Source organism: Engystomops pustulosus, chromosome 4 (genome assembly GCF_040894005.1).
Source record: "Engystomops pustulosus chromosome 4, aEngPut4.maternal, whole genome shotgun sequence".
Taxonomy (NCBI): Eukaryota; Metazoa; Chordata; class Amphibia; order Anura; family Leptodactylidae; genus Engystomops; species Engystomops pustulosus.
Window position 1 is genome coordinate 94,467,883 of NC_092414.1, and position 13,746 is coordinate 94,481,628.

The following is a 13,746-nucleotide window of genomic DNA, read 5'->3' on the forward strand; positions in this document are numbered from 1 at the left end:
TAGCATAGTAGCAGTTATGTTGTACATGCTTGAATACTGAAAGTAATGAAATGGATCACTGCACAGTAAATTTTACAAATTGCACCTGCTGATGTGTAAATCCATGCAGAGCCCTGAGAAAAGCTTTGGTTCAGTGGGTGACATTGTGACCTCTGTGGTTACAATTACCAGGATTACATAAAGGACACAGCTCAGGAAGCCACTAAAGATGACCTGATCATTAAGAATTGACCGTGACATCAGGGCCTGAGTTGAGTCATCTGTCACCCTCTATTGTGCTGACGTCTTGGGAGGGATAAAGTGATGATAATGGAAGGGAAGTAGTAACTGATATAAATAGCAGTACCATGGCTTTCTAGCCTGTTAGTCACTTTATCTCTCATTGTATGTGCTTTTTTCATAAATGGGTTTTCTCATCTGGTAAAGTTACAACATTTCAGTAGGATATGCATCTTGCAATAAATGGGGAAGCTGAGGATCCCCATCGATCCTGGAAATAACTGGGAACAGCAGTGCAGTGAACTGCTTCTGGTCCAAACTTGTGGAGAAAAAAAAAGAGAGGGGATGCATTGCTGTATCAGCATTTCTTTCAGCTCCCTGGTCACATATAAACTAAACTTATGGACTTGTGACATCTGGGGCCATACATCTTAATGGGAATGTCAAGGATCAGGGTTATTTATGTAGGTCTTAGGGACGTAGAAAAACAATCTGTATGCAATGCTCTCTGGCTCTCAAGTTTAGTGCGGCACAACAGTCACTGCCAGCCTCAGTTTGTATAGTAAGGCCATTGGTGAAGCAGTGTCTACAGCATGCCCCCATAACAGCAGCTACAGGTTGTACTGAGTATATTGCTGTCGACTTGGCATCACAGTTTTCAAGTATCAACCCATGTGTGATTTGTTTTTTAATAAACCATTTCACTTTCTTTCTCAGACAACACATGGCACACAGCTAGGAATCTCACAGATTTATTGTACATATTTTTGGACTGAATTTCTGCGTAGTACATTTAATTAGGTTTGTTTGTACAGTATATGGGTAAATAAATGGGAAAGTCCTAGATAACTTTTCAACAAATTGGTGTGTGTGTGAATTCACCCTTTGGTTGCAGAAGCAGTGCTAATGGTTTTTGTGCACATGTGATCATGACCCGTGATTGTCTTCTATTGGACACGGTCATGGTGTCACCAGGCCCTCATGATTTATCACAGCATGAACGTGCCGTGCGGCCACATTGCAAAATTAGTTAGTCCTATTCCTGCCTGGATTGCGAGCTGGATTTTGCACATGATCTATGAGAATCATTGTTGTTTGTCCGTGAAACTAAAGAAATGTAATATTGTAATCCTAGTAATTAGGTGCCATAGTTTTTGCCATGCAATTTTTGTTATATCAAACATATCAATTATATTTTGAAGTAAAGGGATTTCAAATGGAGAAATCCTTATGAGGAGGAAAATCTGCAATCTGATCTGTTAGACTGTCAAGACAAAACACAGGAGGTGATGAAGTGCAGGGTGTAATTGACATGTAGTCAATTGTAGAAGGGGGAGCTGCTCTACTTAGATGTGTATAATAAAAAATGTTCTCAAGGTATTAACCAATAAAAAAATGCCCTTAATACTACATATAATAAGTTACTTGATAATTGATACTTCAACTCAACTGTATTGTAATTGCTTATCAATAGATTTCCGAAGATGAAATTAATTATTATGGTTTTGCAAACTGCTTTTTTGTGGCAGTTTATTCATTTTAAGCAAAATCAGAAGTGGATTCAAATAGAAAAGGGGATGTAAATGAAGAACTTGTAAATTTCCTTGTGACTGGATCCATTTCTTGATTGAGCACAAAAAGGCTTGAGCAGTGTTTTTGTTTTTTAATATTCTTTTGTGATATCAACTTTGAATGGGTTGATTTCTCCCTTTGTGGTAAAGCGAGCCTGGCTTAAAGGGTATTCTCATCTGGGCATACACAGAGTGCAGCGATGGTTGTATCCAAGGACAGCTAATTTCTAAGGGAAAACGTGGCTACATTTATGGGAAATTATCTTCACACAGGTAGATACATTCCTCAAAATAGAAGCTGTAACACCATGTAATAGACACAAAAAGCATAGGATCAATAGACATGGTGGAATATTTAGCTCACACAAGTTGTTAATAGTAGCACGGCAGATACGCGGTTTAGCATTGTTGCACTGAAAATGGCGATTGGGACACTTGGCTGTATTTAAAGAGCAGAAACCTCAATTCCAGCCTCTATTGCCACAAAACTAAATAACATGATAGACTTTAAAAGCACTGAGATAATGAAATCCCAAGGTAACACTGGTAGCTAGATGTCTGCATGTATAGGCACTGAATGACCTAGGATTGGTGTTTGACTTCCAATTTAAATGGCCCAATGCACAACACTACAGTTGGCCATGTACACGATTCCTTATGCATTATGTTAATCTGACAATGCTACTTCTTCAATTATATTACAACCTCACAGCTTGTCTTTCTTGGCTTTGCAATTTCAATGTTTAGAAGATACATGAATGCATAAGTAGTCTTATACATACATAGCCCTGATAACTAGAATGAAGTATTTACTGTAGTATGAGAAACACATTGAGAATGTTCCTATAAATCGACTTCAGAACTCCATGTTAGTATTTCCTATAAATAGGTTGTGACTATTTTCAGTTCTGCAGAGCCGAGTGCTACAGCGAGGTTACATTATGCTGCACCTGTTCACTTGGAAATAGATGACATTTTTAGAGAAATTCTACATTCAATACAAGCACCAGTTGAGCTCTACTTTAGTAAGCCTCTGCATTCTTAAGACATACTGAAATGCACACCATGCTACAAATACTATGGGAATATATCGAATGCTTGTTATGAAAACGGAGTAAGGATTGCCTAATGCAACAGTTGTAAAATACATGGGACAACATTTATCAAAATTGTCCCATGGGAAATGGTAGCATGCCTCAGTGTTTTGTGTGTATGAACTGTGGCTAGGTTGCTACTGTTTGGGATGGATTGAACAATACAGCTCCTCTGCATCCCAGCCCTGTCATGAAAAGGGTTACTAAAGTTAAAGACACCAGTCCAGTCAGCTGCTGTGGGCGGCATCCTGGAAACTCCTTCATATATGTGCCCAGTTCCATTACATCTTGCTGGCTCTACTAGTTTCCTCATACCTTTTCCCGATTACTATCTGCTGCGCTTACTCAAACTCTCTCTAGTAATAATGTGGTCCTGTTCTTCGCCGCCATCTGGTTTTTGACCCGTTCCTTCTGACTCATCTTGTTTGTCGTCATCTCTGTGTCCGTTTGTGTACGCTGGTTTGTCTTTGGCTTCATCTTGCCTGTCTGCTCCACAATCCAGCAGCTGCCAGATCCAAATTTTCCTCTTAAACTTGCAGGATCTCTTAGGGTCCATTGGCAGGTTCCTAATAGGGTGGTTTATCTGCTCTGGGTAGGGCCATAGCCCACAGTGATATTGCAGGGTGAGTTCACCCCCACTTACCCAGTCTGACAGCTTGTGCCATGTCTGATTGTGGGACCATGGTCAGATTTCTCTCCACTGAAACATAGAAGCTTTCAATAGAACAGCAGCAAGCTGAGATCTAGAAAACCGTAAGGAATTACTACAGAGAATATATTGGAAAATTGTATAACTTTTTATCATTAAAACATTAACATAAATTTGCTGAAATCCCCTTTAACCAACAGTCTGAGTATGAATATAGTTTACTGTTAAGCGGCATATAGCATAAACAGGACAAATCACCATTTGCTACATGCAGTTCATTGTTGGTTATTTTGACATACCTATGGCAAGTATTCTTAAGCTATCTTCTATTTAAAGAATCCTGAAAACCATAATTCAGTATCTAGCACTTATAAATTTAGCGCATTGTAAACAATGAAATATTTAGGCCAATTTTTTTTTTACTTTCCATATAATTTCCATATAAGGCACTCTTTAATGCACTTGCACATTTCCATTTAATGCAGGTATTCATTCTAAATTTTACCATGGTTTTGCTTGAATCAAGAAAATAGATGGAAAAGTTGTAAATCCATCAGTATTCCCAAGTTAATCATTCACTGTCTGTAAATGTGCAGATTCCTTTGTATTTTAGAGGTAAACGACATTACTTTTTCAGTACCTGACTGTTAGAATAATAATGAGTCATTCATTTTTGGCTCAGGAAAGAAGCATTGCTCACAGGAGCAGTGAGTGTGTACACCTTGTGAGTGATGTGTAACCCCTGCTAGCACCCTCCATGAAGTGGGGAGAGTAATATAAAGGGACACTGTTTATCATAGTCTCTTGTATAAAGAAAGGACAGAAAACATAGCTGGATCTTTTCCAAGACCTGCAGCTGCTAGTCCCCACTGTTTCCTTGATTCATTTTAACTTCTAAATATAAATTGTGAAATCTGTGTGGTGTCAGGCTGTGAATAGACAACTTACAAATCTATGTAATAATAATAAAAATCTTTCCATTACTTCTTCTTAAAGGGAACCTGTCACCACGTTTTTCACAAGTAGTGTGAAACAGGTAGTGACCAGTTCCTATAGAGCCCTTGTAACTATCGGACACCCTTCTTTTAGCTAAAAATAGTTACCCATAAAGTCAGAGTTATAAACCTGTCTGTATCTATGCATCTTTGGAGCGAGTCATGGGACGTGGTTTAATGTCATGTGACCAAGGTGACATGATCACAGTTCCTTAAGCTACTTAACATTTGCAAACTCTACCCCATGTACATATCTGACCACATAAAACAATCAGAGCAGCCTGCGTGGACTTCTACTCCTCTCCATGCAGGCTGCTGTGATTTCATGTGATACAATATGCTGTAACTTCATGAGATATATGCTTGGTGTACAGTTTTGTAATGCTAAAAAGCTAAAGGACCTGCAATGATGTCACCCTGGTCACATGACATTACATGAAAGCATCATCCCATTCTGCAAACAATGGCACCTTACACAGCTATAAAAAAGTTACAGGTGACAGAATATGGTAACGCAAGGCATTTTGTTTTAAGGTATTAAGACATAACTAAATTATATAAATTTTGTGTCTCTGTGATCATACTGATTCAAATAATAAAGTATTGGTGTCATCTCCACTGCACATTGAAATCTGTAAAAATAAAACCCAATACCCAGAGTATAACAAAACTTTTTTGTTTTTTTGCGTATTCCACCACATTTTTTTCCATCTTCCTAGTACATGGCACAGAATATTAAATGGTGGCGTAAAAAAGTATAATTTCTCTCACAGATAAAAAAGACTTTGTATAGCTTTGTAAACGAAAAACTAAAAAAATTACAGGAAAGAGGTGAATGAAAAACACAAACACAAAACATTTTTAAAAACTTGGTCTTAAAGGACACCTGTCATCAGGTCTGTGTCACTTGTCCTGTCACCTCTACCTGTTGGAGCAGCTCACAAGGATCCCATCCCAGCCTTTATCTAGTTATTTCATATATTAATCATTGTAAAATCATCTATTCTTTATTATGTAAATGAGGCTGGTCACATGGTGTGTAATGTATAGTAAAGCATGGCTAGTGTGTGTGCTGCATCTGCTGACAGGCTGCATCCTCCTAATATACAGGTGAGAGACACAGACATCAGCTACACATGAATCTGACATGTTCTGCTGTAACATGGCTGCCTGGAGCTGCTGTATCTCTCCTAAACACACACACACATGCACACACAGGCTGCAGGGGGCTGGCCACCAGCACCAGGAAGCACATCATTACACAGCCTCACATCATTACACAGGCTGCCAGTCAAGCACTGGGGGTGTGGCTGTGCCTCCCACTCATGAATAGAGTGGACAGCTTGAATATGCTAATGCTTCATTGGACATTTCACAGGTCATTTGCATACAGCTTTAGGACCTCATTGCTTAGGTTTACAGGCATGTAGAGGGACAATGAAGGGATAGAGGCAATGCTCTCTAATGGCAGTTTATGAAAATATATTTAGTTTAGGGGGGTTATTTTGCATGACGGGTTCTCTTTAAAGGGGTTATAGCACTTATTTTCACCCTTAAGACATATGACAGTGCTTTCCATATGCAGTATTTTCACAAGGGCATTGAAATCTATTGAATGCCTAATGCTTCAGCAATTAGTTCCCATCTTCATGCAGTTTACCATTTCTTAGTGTATTTATGTATTTTCAGGGTTGGTTTTGTTTATGACCTTCATCACACTTTTTACACTCTTATTACTTGATGCTTTGATGTATTAGATGTAGTAATAGGCCCATTCTTCCTAATGCAATTTATCTGCATTAGTAATGGGAAATATCTTGATTTCAGGGAGGGGATCAATGGCCATAGAATTATTTGGGATTTGGGATTAGATTATACAGCGTCCTTGAACCGCAGAAGATAAAATCATAGTGTGACTGTCCTGCTGCTTAAGAATTGACAGTATTCTACATTCCCCTGAGATCCAGTTGCACATTATCTACTGCCATATATTCATGGAAAAATATAACATCACTGGTCCTCAAATATCAATGCTGTTTAAAGCCCATGCCACACAGAGTACTTATTCATAGATTGTAAGTGCAACACCACTGCCAATGTATAGGCAAGGGGGTAGTTGCGAATAGGGCCCACTACCTGTCAGAATCCATCTGGTGAGCCTGCGCAACTCACCCAGAGGATAATGCAGGAAGAACTCAGGTCATCTTTAGCTGTAGCCTCTGCCTGGAAAGGCAATAGTTAAATGAGTGTAAGATATTATCCAATCAGTTGGCTGTATTGTAAACTGGAGTGTGATTGGAGAGGTGCTACCACCTGACCAGGGGGAATATAAAACCCGTGTGCAGGGGGAGCACATGGTCTTAGTCTGCAGAGTCAGAGTGAACAGAGAGGCAGTGTGCACAGCACACCTTTCGTGCTGAGTCAGGAGACTCTAATCCAGAGCTGCAGCTTCCACAGTTTGGACACAGCTCCACCTCATTGATCCCAGCCTGCATCTACTACCAGGCTGGTGCTTTATTCCTGAGGACCACTCTCCATGACCACTAAAGTACCAGAATCCGAATCTGCTGTTTGACAGTTTTGGCCTGTTGCTTGCTACTTGTTTTTCAATAAATAACCATGAGTTGATTTCCACAATGTTACCTCCGTCTAATCCCTGGATATGGCTATCTACCACCACGGGCTTCCCCATCCATTACCCAGGGACTTATGTTGCAGACACTCAGGGGTTGCCCCAGGGAGAACCAGTACTTCAGCCACTCCCTCCATATTTCTTTCACACACCACCTGCTGGAGACCTGCCAGGCTTTAGGTCAGCCCTCTGCTCCCCATACTAAGCACCGTGACACCAGCGTGCCCTAGCCCTCAATCGCCAGCCACTCCAGTATTCTGGGGCCCGGCTGCCTCCAGGCCCCAAGAAAAAAGCTAAGCCCGGTGAGGGATGTTGCATAAGCTTTTGTGAGCATTGCCTTTTTTCTATTGTTTCATCTAATGGCTATATCATTGCATTGTAATGTCTTAGTTTGCATGATCCATTAAGCACTGTGGAATATGATGGTGTTATCCATTGCCCTTTAACTATGGACTCTCACGTGACCGGATTTTTGATTTCAGAATAACTGTATGAATCCAATCTAGGTAATTGTTCAAAATCGAGTAATGCTATAATCTATACTTAGGTCTAAGAATCTATACTTTACTACTTCAGCACCACTTTAATTGCAATGTTAGAACTTTGTGATAAATAAGTGTTTTTTTATGGGTGCAGTTTGGGTGCTCTGTCTTTAAAAGGTTAATTAAAATTCTGGACTTTGAGCTTTGATATCTAGCAGTAACACTTCATTCATTCTATAAGCCAGTACATGCTCTTGAGATTCATTACAATCCGGAATAAATTAGATTGTTGGACATAATCATATTTACTGTGTTCATTTACAATGTTACTCCAGATTGTTAGAATATTTTGGAATACAGTGAATAGCAGAATTGGTTATGACATTGCTGATACCGTCACCCCTGCATTGGCACACTTCTCATGCAGAGCCGTTCAGTGTGGTCTTTCACGGAGCCTTGTGCCTTCTTCCAGGCGCACACACACACACACACAGTGTTAGGTCCTCTATGGATGCTTTCACAGTTTTCTTGTGCTTTTATATGAAGTAGGTGGACTGCTGATCTGCCAGCATGCCATTCTGGGTCTGGCCTTTATGAATTGTTTTACAAGCCTTGCAGCTGACAATAAAAGCTTTATTAGGGCTTCCCAATTAGCAGCTATCGTGTCTGCAAAACACTGAAGATGACTGTGGTGAATGTGAAGCATTCATTGCTTTTGTAACGTAAATTTCCGACTGGCTGCTTGTGTAAAGCAACACTAAATGACTTGTTATTTTCCTTCATGTTGCAGACTGAGAATGTTGATATCTGTCTGAACTTTCTGGCAGCCCGAGGAGTTAATGTGCAAGGCCTCTCCGCAGAAGGTAAGCCAATCCATGATACACTTACATGGTCTCCAGGCTCGGTTTCTACATATTGATAATTTAAAAAGCAGATAGTCTCCATTTCTGAGCATTGGTATTTATCATTTGAAGTAGTATAATTTAATGTACCTTGAAATCTATACTGGCTTCAACATCAATAATTTACTTAATTTACTGAAATCTAGACATAGTGAACCTATTAAAATAATGTAGACCTTGGATGACCTTGGAATAAATGCCATTGTTAAAGGTGCCTGAAGTAGGTTGTGTCAGCACAAAATGTTGCCAACTCTTTTATTATAAACACAGTTTCGGAAGGTGATAAAAGTTAGTTTTCTTTCAAGCCAATGACGGATGTTTATTGCTTACTCATGTCCTTATAGCAAAGGTTGACCTAATTGGAAAATAACATCCTTTAGCAATCACGAGTAAATAGCTGTAATATAGCTGTTCAAACCAAGCTTATCATTTTGTTATGTCAAAATTAAAGGATAACTAAATACATAACATTTGTACTCATTTTCTGACATGAACCTCATTTGGCCTACCCCTTTTCATTATACAAGCACTTTTACCTCCTGTGTTACTCCTCCTTCTCCATGGATTGGCAAAAACAGCCATAAGTTGAAACTATATGAATAAGATTCCTATGTTTTTCCTGTGCATTATATTGTATGTGAACCACATAATCGTAAAGCGCCATTGTGGCGCTATACAAAACTATGTCTCTTAGAATTAAATTAGAATTAGAATTAGAATTAAAGGCCACAAGAAATGTAATGGAAGTCTACTGTACAATAGTAATCTATTTATATTTATATATACAGGCGGTCCCCGGGTTACGTACAAGATATGTTCTTAAGTTGAATTTGTATGTAAGTCGAAACTTTATAATTGTAACTCCAGGCAAAAATTTTTGGGTCTGTATGACTATTGTATTTAAAAATTTTTGGGTTGTAATAAGGATTAACAATAAATCTTAATTGCAGACACCTTTAATAACTGTTATAGCAGTTTATTGTAGCCTAGGGCTAAAGTACAGTAAATTACCAATATCTAGAGGTCCATTTGTAACTAGGGGTCATCTGTAAGTCCGGTGTTCTTAAGTAGAGGAACGCCTGTACTGTATTCCGTAGCAAATTGCAACTCTTAGGCGACATATATAAATCAAATAATACATTACAGAGTACAAAGAGTCATATAGAGTGATGGCCCTGTTTACGTTTTTACGTTCCTTATCCATATTGAATGAAGAGCTATTGCACACCACTTGTAATATATTAGGAAGAGATTCCATTGACTATTTTTATATCACATTGCTATGTTTGTAATATATATGCTGAATAACATTGCAGATTTAGACACAGTGGCTTAGTGGTTAGCATTATAGCTTTGCAGTGCTGGGGACCTGGGTTCAAGTCCTAGGGTCAACATCTGCGAAGAGTGTGTATGTGCATTCCGTGTTTGTGTGGGTTTCCTCCGGGTCCTCCGGTTTCCTCCCACATACCAAAACATACTGGTAGGTTGATTAGGTAGTGAGCCCCATTGGGGACTGATTTGGCAAGCTCTGTGCACCACTACGTAATTTGTGTGCACTATATAAAGGAATTACTATTGTTATTCAAAAATGTTGATAACTAGCAACCATTTCTGAAAAATAAGGCACATTCTTCCTATAGATAGATATATAGAGAGATAATGGAACATCAAATTCATATAGCATAAGCCTAGTAGTATTTACCGTATTTTTCGGACTATGAGACGCTTCTTACTATAGGACGCACCCCAGATTTAGGCTTCCAAAAAAGTAAAAATATACGTTACACCAATTAAAATATCCCTATTGGACACACAGATCTGCTCCATCCATAAATTTACACACACAGCTCTGTATCATGCATACAGTTACACACACAGCTCTGCATAATCCATACAGTTAAACACACAGCTCTGCATCATCCATACATTTACACACACAGCTCTGCATCATCAATACAGTTACACACACTGCTCTGCTATACAAACAGAACCCCCCACACACACTTCCTCCCTTCCCCTATTTCCCTCTTCCCCTTCTTCTTACCCTGTCCCAGGGCAGCACGTCCCCATTCTCAGCAGTATCTGGTGATGGAAGAAGCATGTGATCAGTTACATGATTCTGACATCACCGCAGGTCCTGTAGGACCCCCTGGGGAGGGGAGAGCAGTGCCGAGGCTCTCCTCTCTGGGAGTTTGGGTATATCAGGGCATCACCTGATCTCCATTACAGCGGCCAGGAGGGTCTGGCAGTGCTCAATGCTCCTGACTTTCGTACTATAAGACACAGGCACTTTCTCGCAAGATTTTTTATTGCTAAAAAGTGTGTTTTAACATAATACAGTCCAACAATACGGTACTTGAAAAGGAAATAGATAATATATAGAACCACATCTTTCTTTGTAACTCAAGGAGATCTGCTTGTATTGAAAGTGCATAGAATTTCCTCCTTGTTTGTAGAGAGTATTTTACCAGCAGTTCATGTGTATTCATCTGTACACACTCAGCTATTTGATCTTTCCCCCCAAGTTCCTGTAATTCCTGAGTTGCTTTTAGAACTGCATGAAAATGAATTTTACTGTGATATAAAAATAAAAATCTATCTCTAGGAGCCCCACAATTTTTTGTTTATCCCTTCTGTTACTAAATGTATATCGCAAGGTTACATGTAAGATTGCCTGCCCAACAGTGGTAAATACAATGTTGGATTTCGCACTTTAGGGGCCAGAAGCAAGATTAGACGCACATGGACAAAATTTTTGGTATCCCTCGTTAAAGGAAACCTATCACCATGGATCTACCTATAAAGGTAGATCGGGTGGTAGGTGCATCTATAGGACGTGAGGATAGCCCTTTTAAGGGCTAATCCCCATGTTCCTGCAATCTTTTAATAACTTTAATTTCCCTAATATGCAGATTTTGTAAAGAAACTACTGGGGCATGGAGTAGCCAGAGCTGAGGCTACATGCCGCAGCTACTCCACGTCCCAGTAGCCTCTTTGACCCTCCTACCAGATGTCTTTGGCGCGCAGCTCCTCGTAGCTGCACGTCCTCATCCGCGAAGCCTGCCGTCTGCGCATACACAGAACAGCAGGCCCGCGTCTGCACAGTCATTGCTCCAAAGCCTGCTGTTCTGTGACTACTCCACGCCCCAGTAGCCTCTTTACAAAATATGGATATTAGGGAAATTAAAGTTATTAAAAGATTGCGGGGATGTGAGGATTAGCCTTTAAAAGGGCTATCCTCACATCCTATAAATGCACCTACCACCCGATCTACCTTTACAGGTAGATTTGTGGTGGTAGGTTTCCTTTAAAGGAAATAAATACCCACAATGTTCACAGAAATTGCATGAATCTGACAAAAGTAAAAATAAAATTACATTTCTTTGAAAATGTACAAATGAAAGGCAGACATTTCTTTTTAACCATGCTTCAAAAGAATTTTATAAAAAATAAAACTCACGAAACAGGCCTGGACAATAATGATGGAACCCCTGAAAATAATGTTAAGTGATTGGCATCACAGATGTCTACAATCTTGTAATCAGTCAGGGATCTGTATATAGGGCTACAGCTACTCACCAGAGGAAACTAAGTAAAAAGTTGTCTTAGGTGCTTAGAAAATTTTTTATAGACAAGCATGTTAAAGGTAAAGGTTAGAAGACCATCTCCACCACTTAATATTAATGTGACTACAGTTGCAAATATTATTCAGAAATATAAGATCTATGGGACTGTAGCCAACCTTCCTGGATGTGTCTGCAGGAGGAAAATTAATGAAAAATCAAATCGACAAATAATATGAATGGTAACAAAAAGAGCCCAGAAAAACTACTAACGACATTAAAGATGATCTTCAAGCTCATAGAGGATCAGTATTAGATGGCAGCATCCGTCGTTGTTTGAGCCAAAGTGGACTTAGTAGAAACGACCAAGGAGGACCCCATTGATAAAAGCAAGACTGGAACACGTTTTGCAAACTACATGTAATAAAACCTTCTGGGAGAATGTCCTATGGACAGATCGAGACTAAAATCGAACTTTTGGCAATGCCATTAAGCTCTGTATTCACAGATCGAAAAATGAAGAAAAGAACACTGACTCTATTGTGAAATTCTGTGCCAGGTACAATGAAAACTCAAGGCTATCATGGGATTCTATAGAGAAATGTGCTGCCCAGTGTCAGAATGCTCGGTCTCAGTTGCAGGATCTTGGTCTCATTGCAACAGGATAATGACCCAAAACATACAGCTACAAACACCCAAGAGCAGCTAAGAGGAAAACTTTGGACTATTCTGAAGTGGCCTCTGTGAGCCATGAATTAAATCCTGTTGAGCATATTTGGAAGGAGTTGAAGCTTGCCAACAGAAAAAACGGCACCTTTACACTCCGGACAACCGGACCAGTTTCCTCATGAGGAGTGGCCAAAAACACCTGTTGGGAGGTTCAGAAGTCTCATTGTCAGCTACATAAATCGTTTGACTGCCTCAGTGGTTGCCTCAAAAGGTTCTGCAACCAAATATTAAAGAGACCAGAACAAATGATATAACAAAATAAACATTTATTTACCTCTGCAGTCCTTCCTGGTGTCCTGTTTCTGGCCGGCCAATATGGCTGTATCATGGGCTGAGCCGCCTGCCATGATAAATTCCAGGCCCTTCTTTTGTCCCCTGCCAGATCTTTGTGCCTTATAGCCTTAGAGAAAGCTTGTTTGATGCCCTGTGCGATTATCCTGACTTCCTGTTGTGACCTCGATTCCATCCTGTGCTGCCCGTCCTAACCTTCCACTACGTCCCCGACTCTGATTCTGTGCTGCCTGTCTCGACCTCCTGCCTGTTCCCGACCACAACCTTGCCTTATGATTCTGTACTTTGTCTTGGCTGCCACTGCGGACAAAGTCGTGCCTGTGGAACAACCTGGTGGAAGACTTTTTCAGATCCTTTTTTTCCTTCCATAATTTTATTTTTCTTATAATTTCACCCGAATAATAGGAAGCATTTTTGTTCTTTTGCCTTTATGTCTTCCCAGTTATGTAAATGTGTAATCTTATTTCTTCAGAACCAAATACCAGAGGAAAGGTAACGAAGACTGGCATATCATTTACCTATTTGATGAGAAAAAACAAGTCTCATCTGTCAACCATATGATGAGTCTAAGAACTCCACCGCAAACTTTTCATGTGAACATTATAAACCACAAAGCATA

General features: G+C 39.7%; 1 protein-coding gene across 12 annotated transcripts in view; it reads left to right on the forward strand.

Moving 5' to 3' along the window:
• NAV3 (neuron navigator 3) overlaps nucleotides 1–13,746 on the forward strand; it is a 359,389-nt gene that overhangs the window by 228,078 nt on the left and 117,565 nt on the right. For all 12 annotated transcript variants that reach the window (XM_072146791.1, XM_072146780.1, XM_072146782.1 and 9 more), the window contains one exon: nucleotides 8,433–8,505. In XM_072146791.1, coding sequence (XP_072002892.1) covers nucleotides 8,433–8,505 — 73 coding nt within the window. The remainder of the gene's footprint in view (nucleotides 1–8,432; nucleotides 8,506–13,746) is intronic.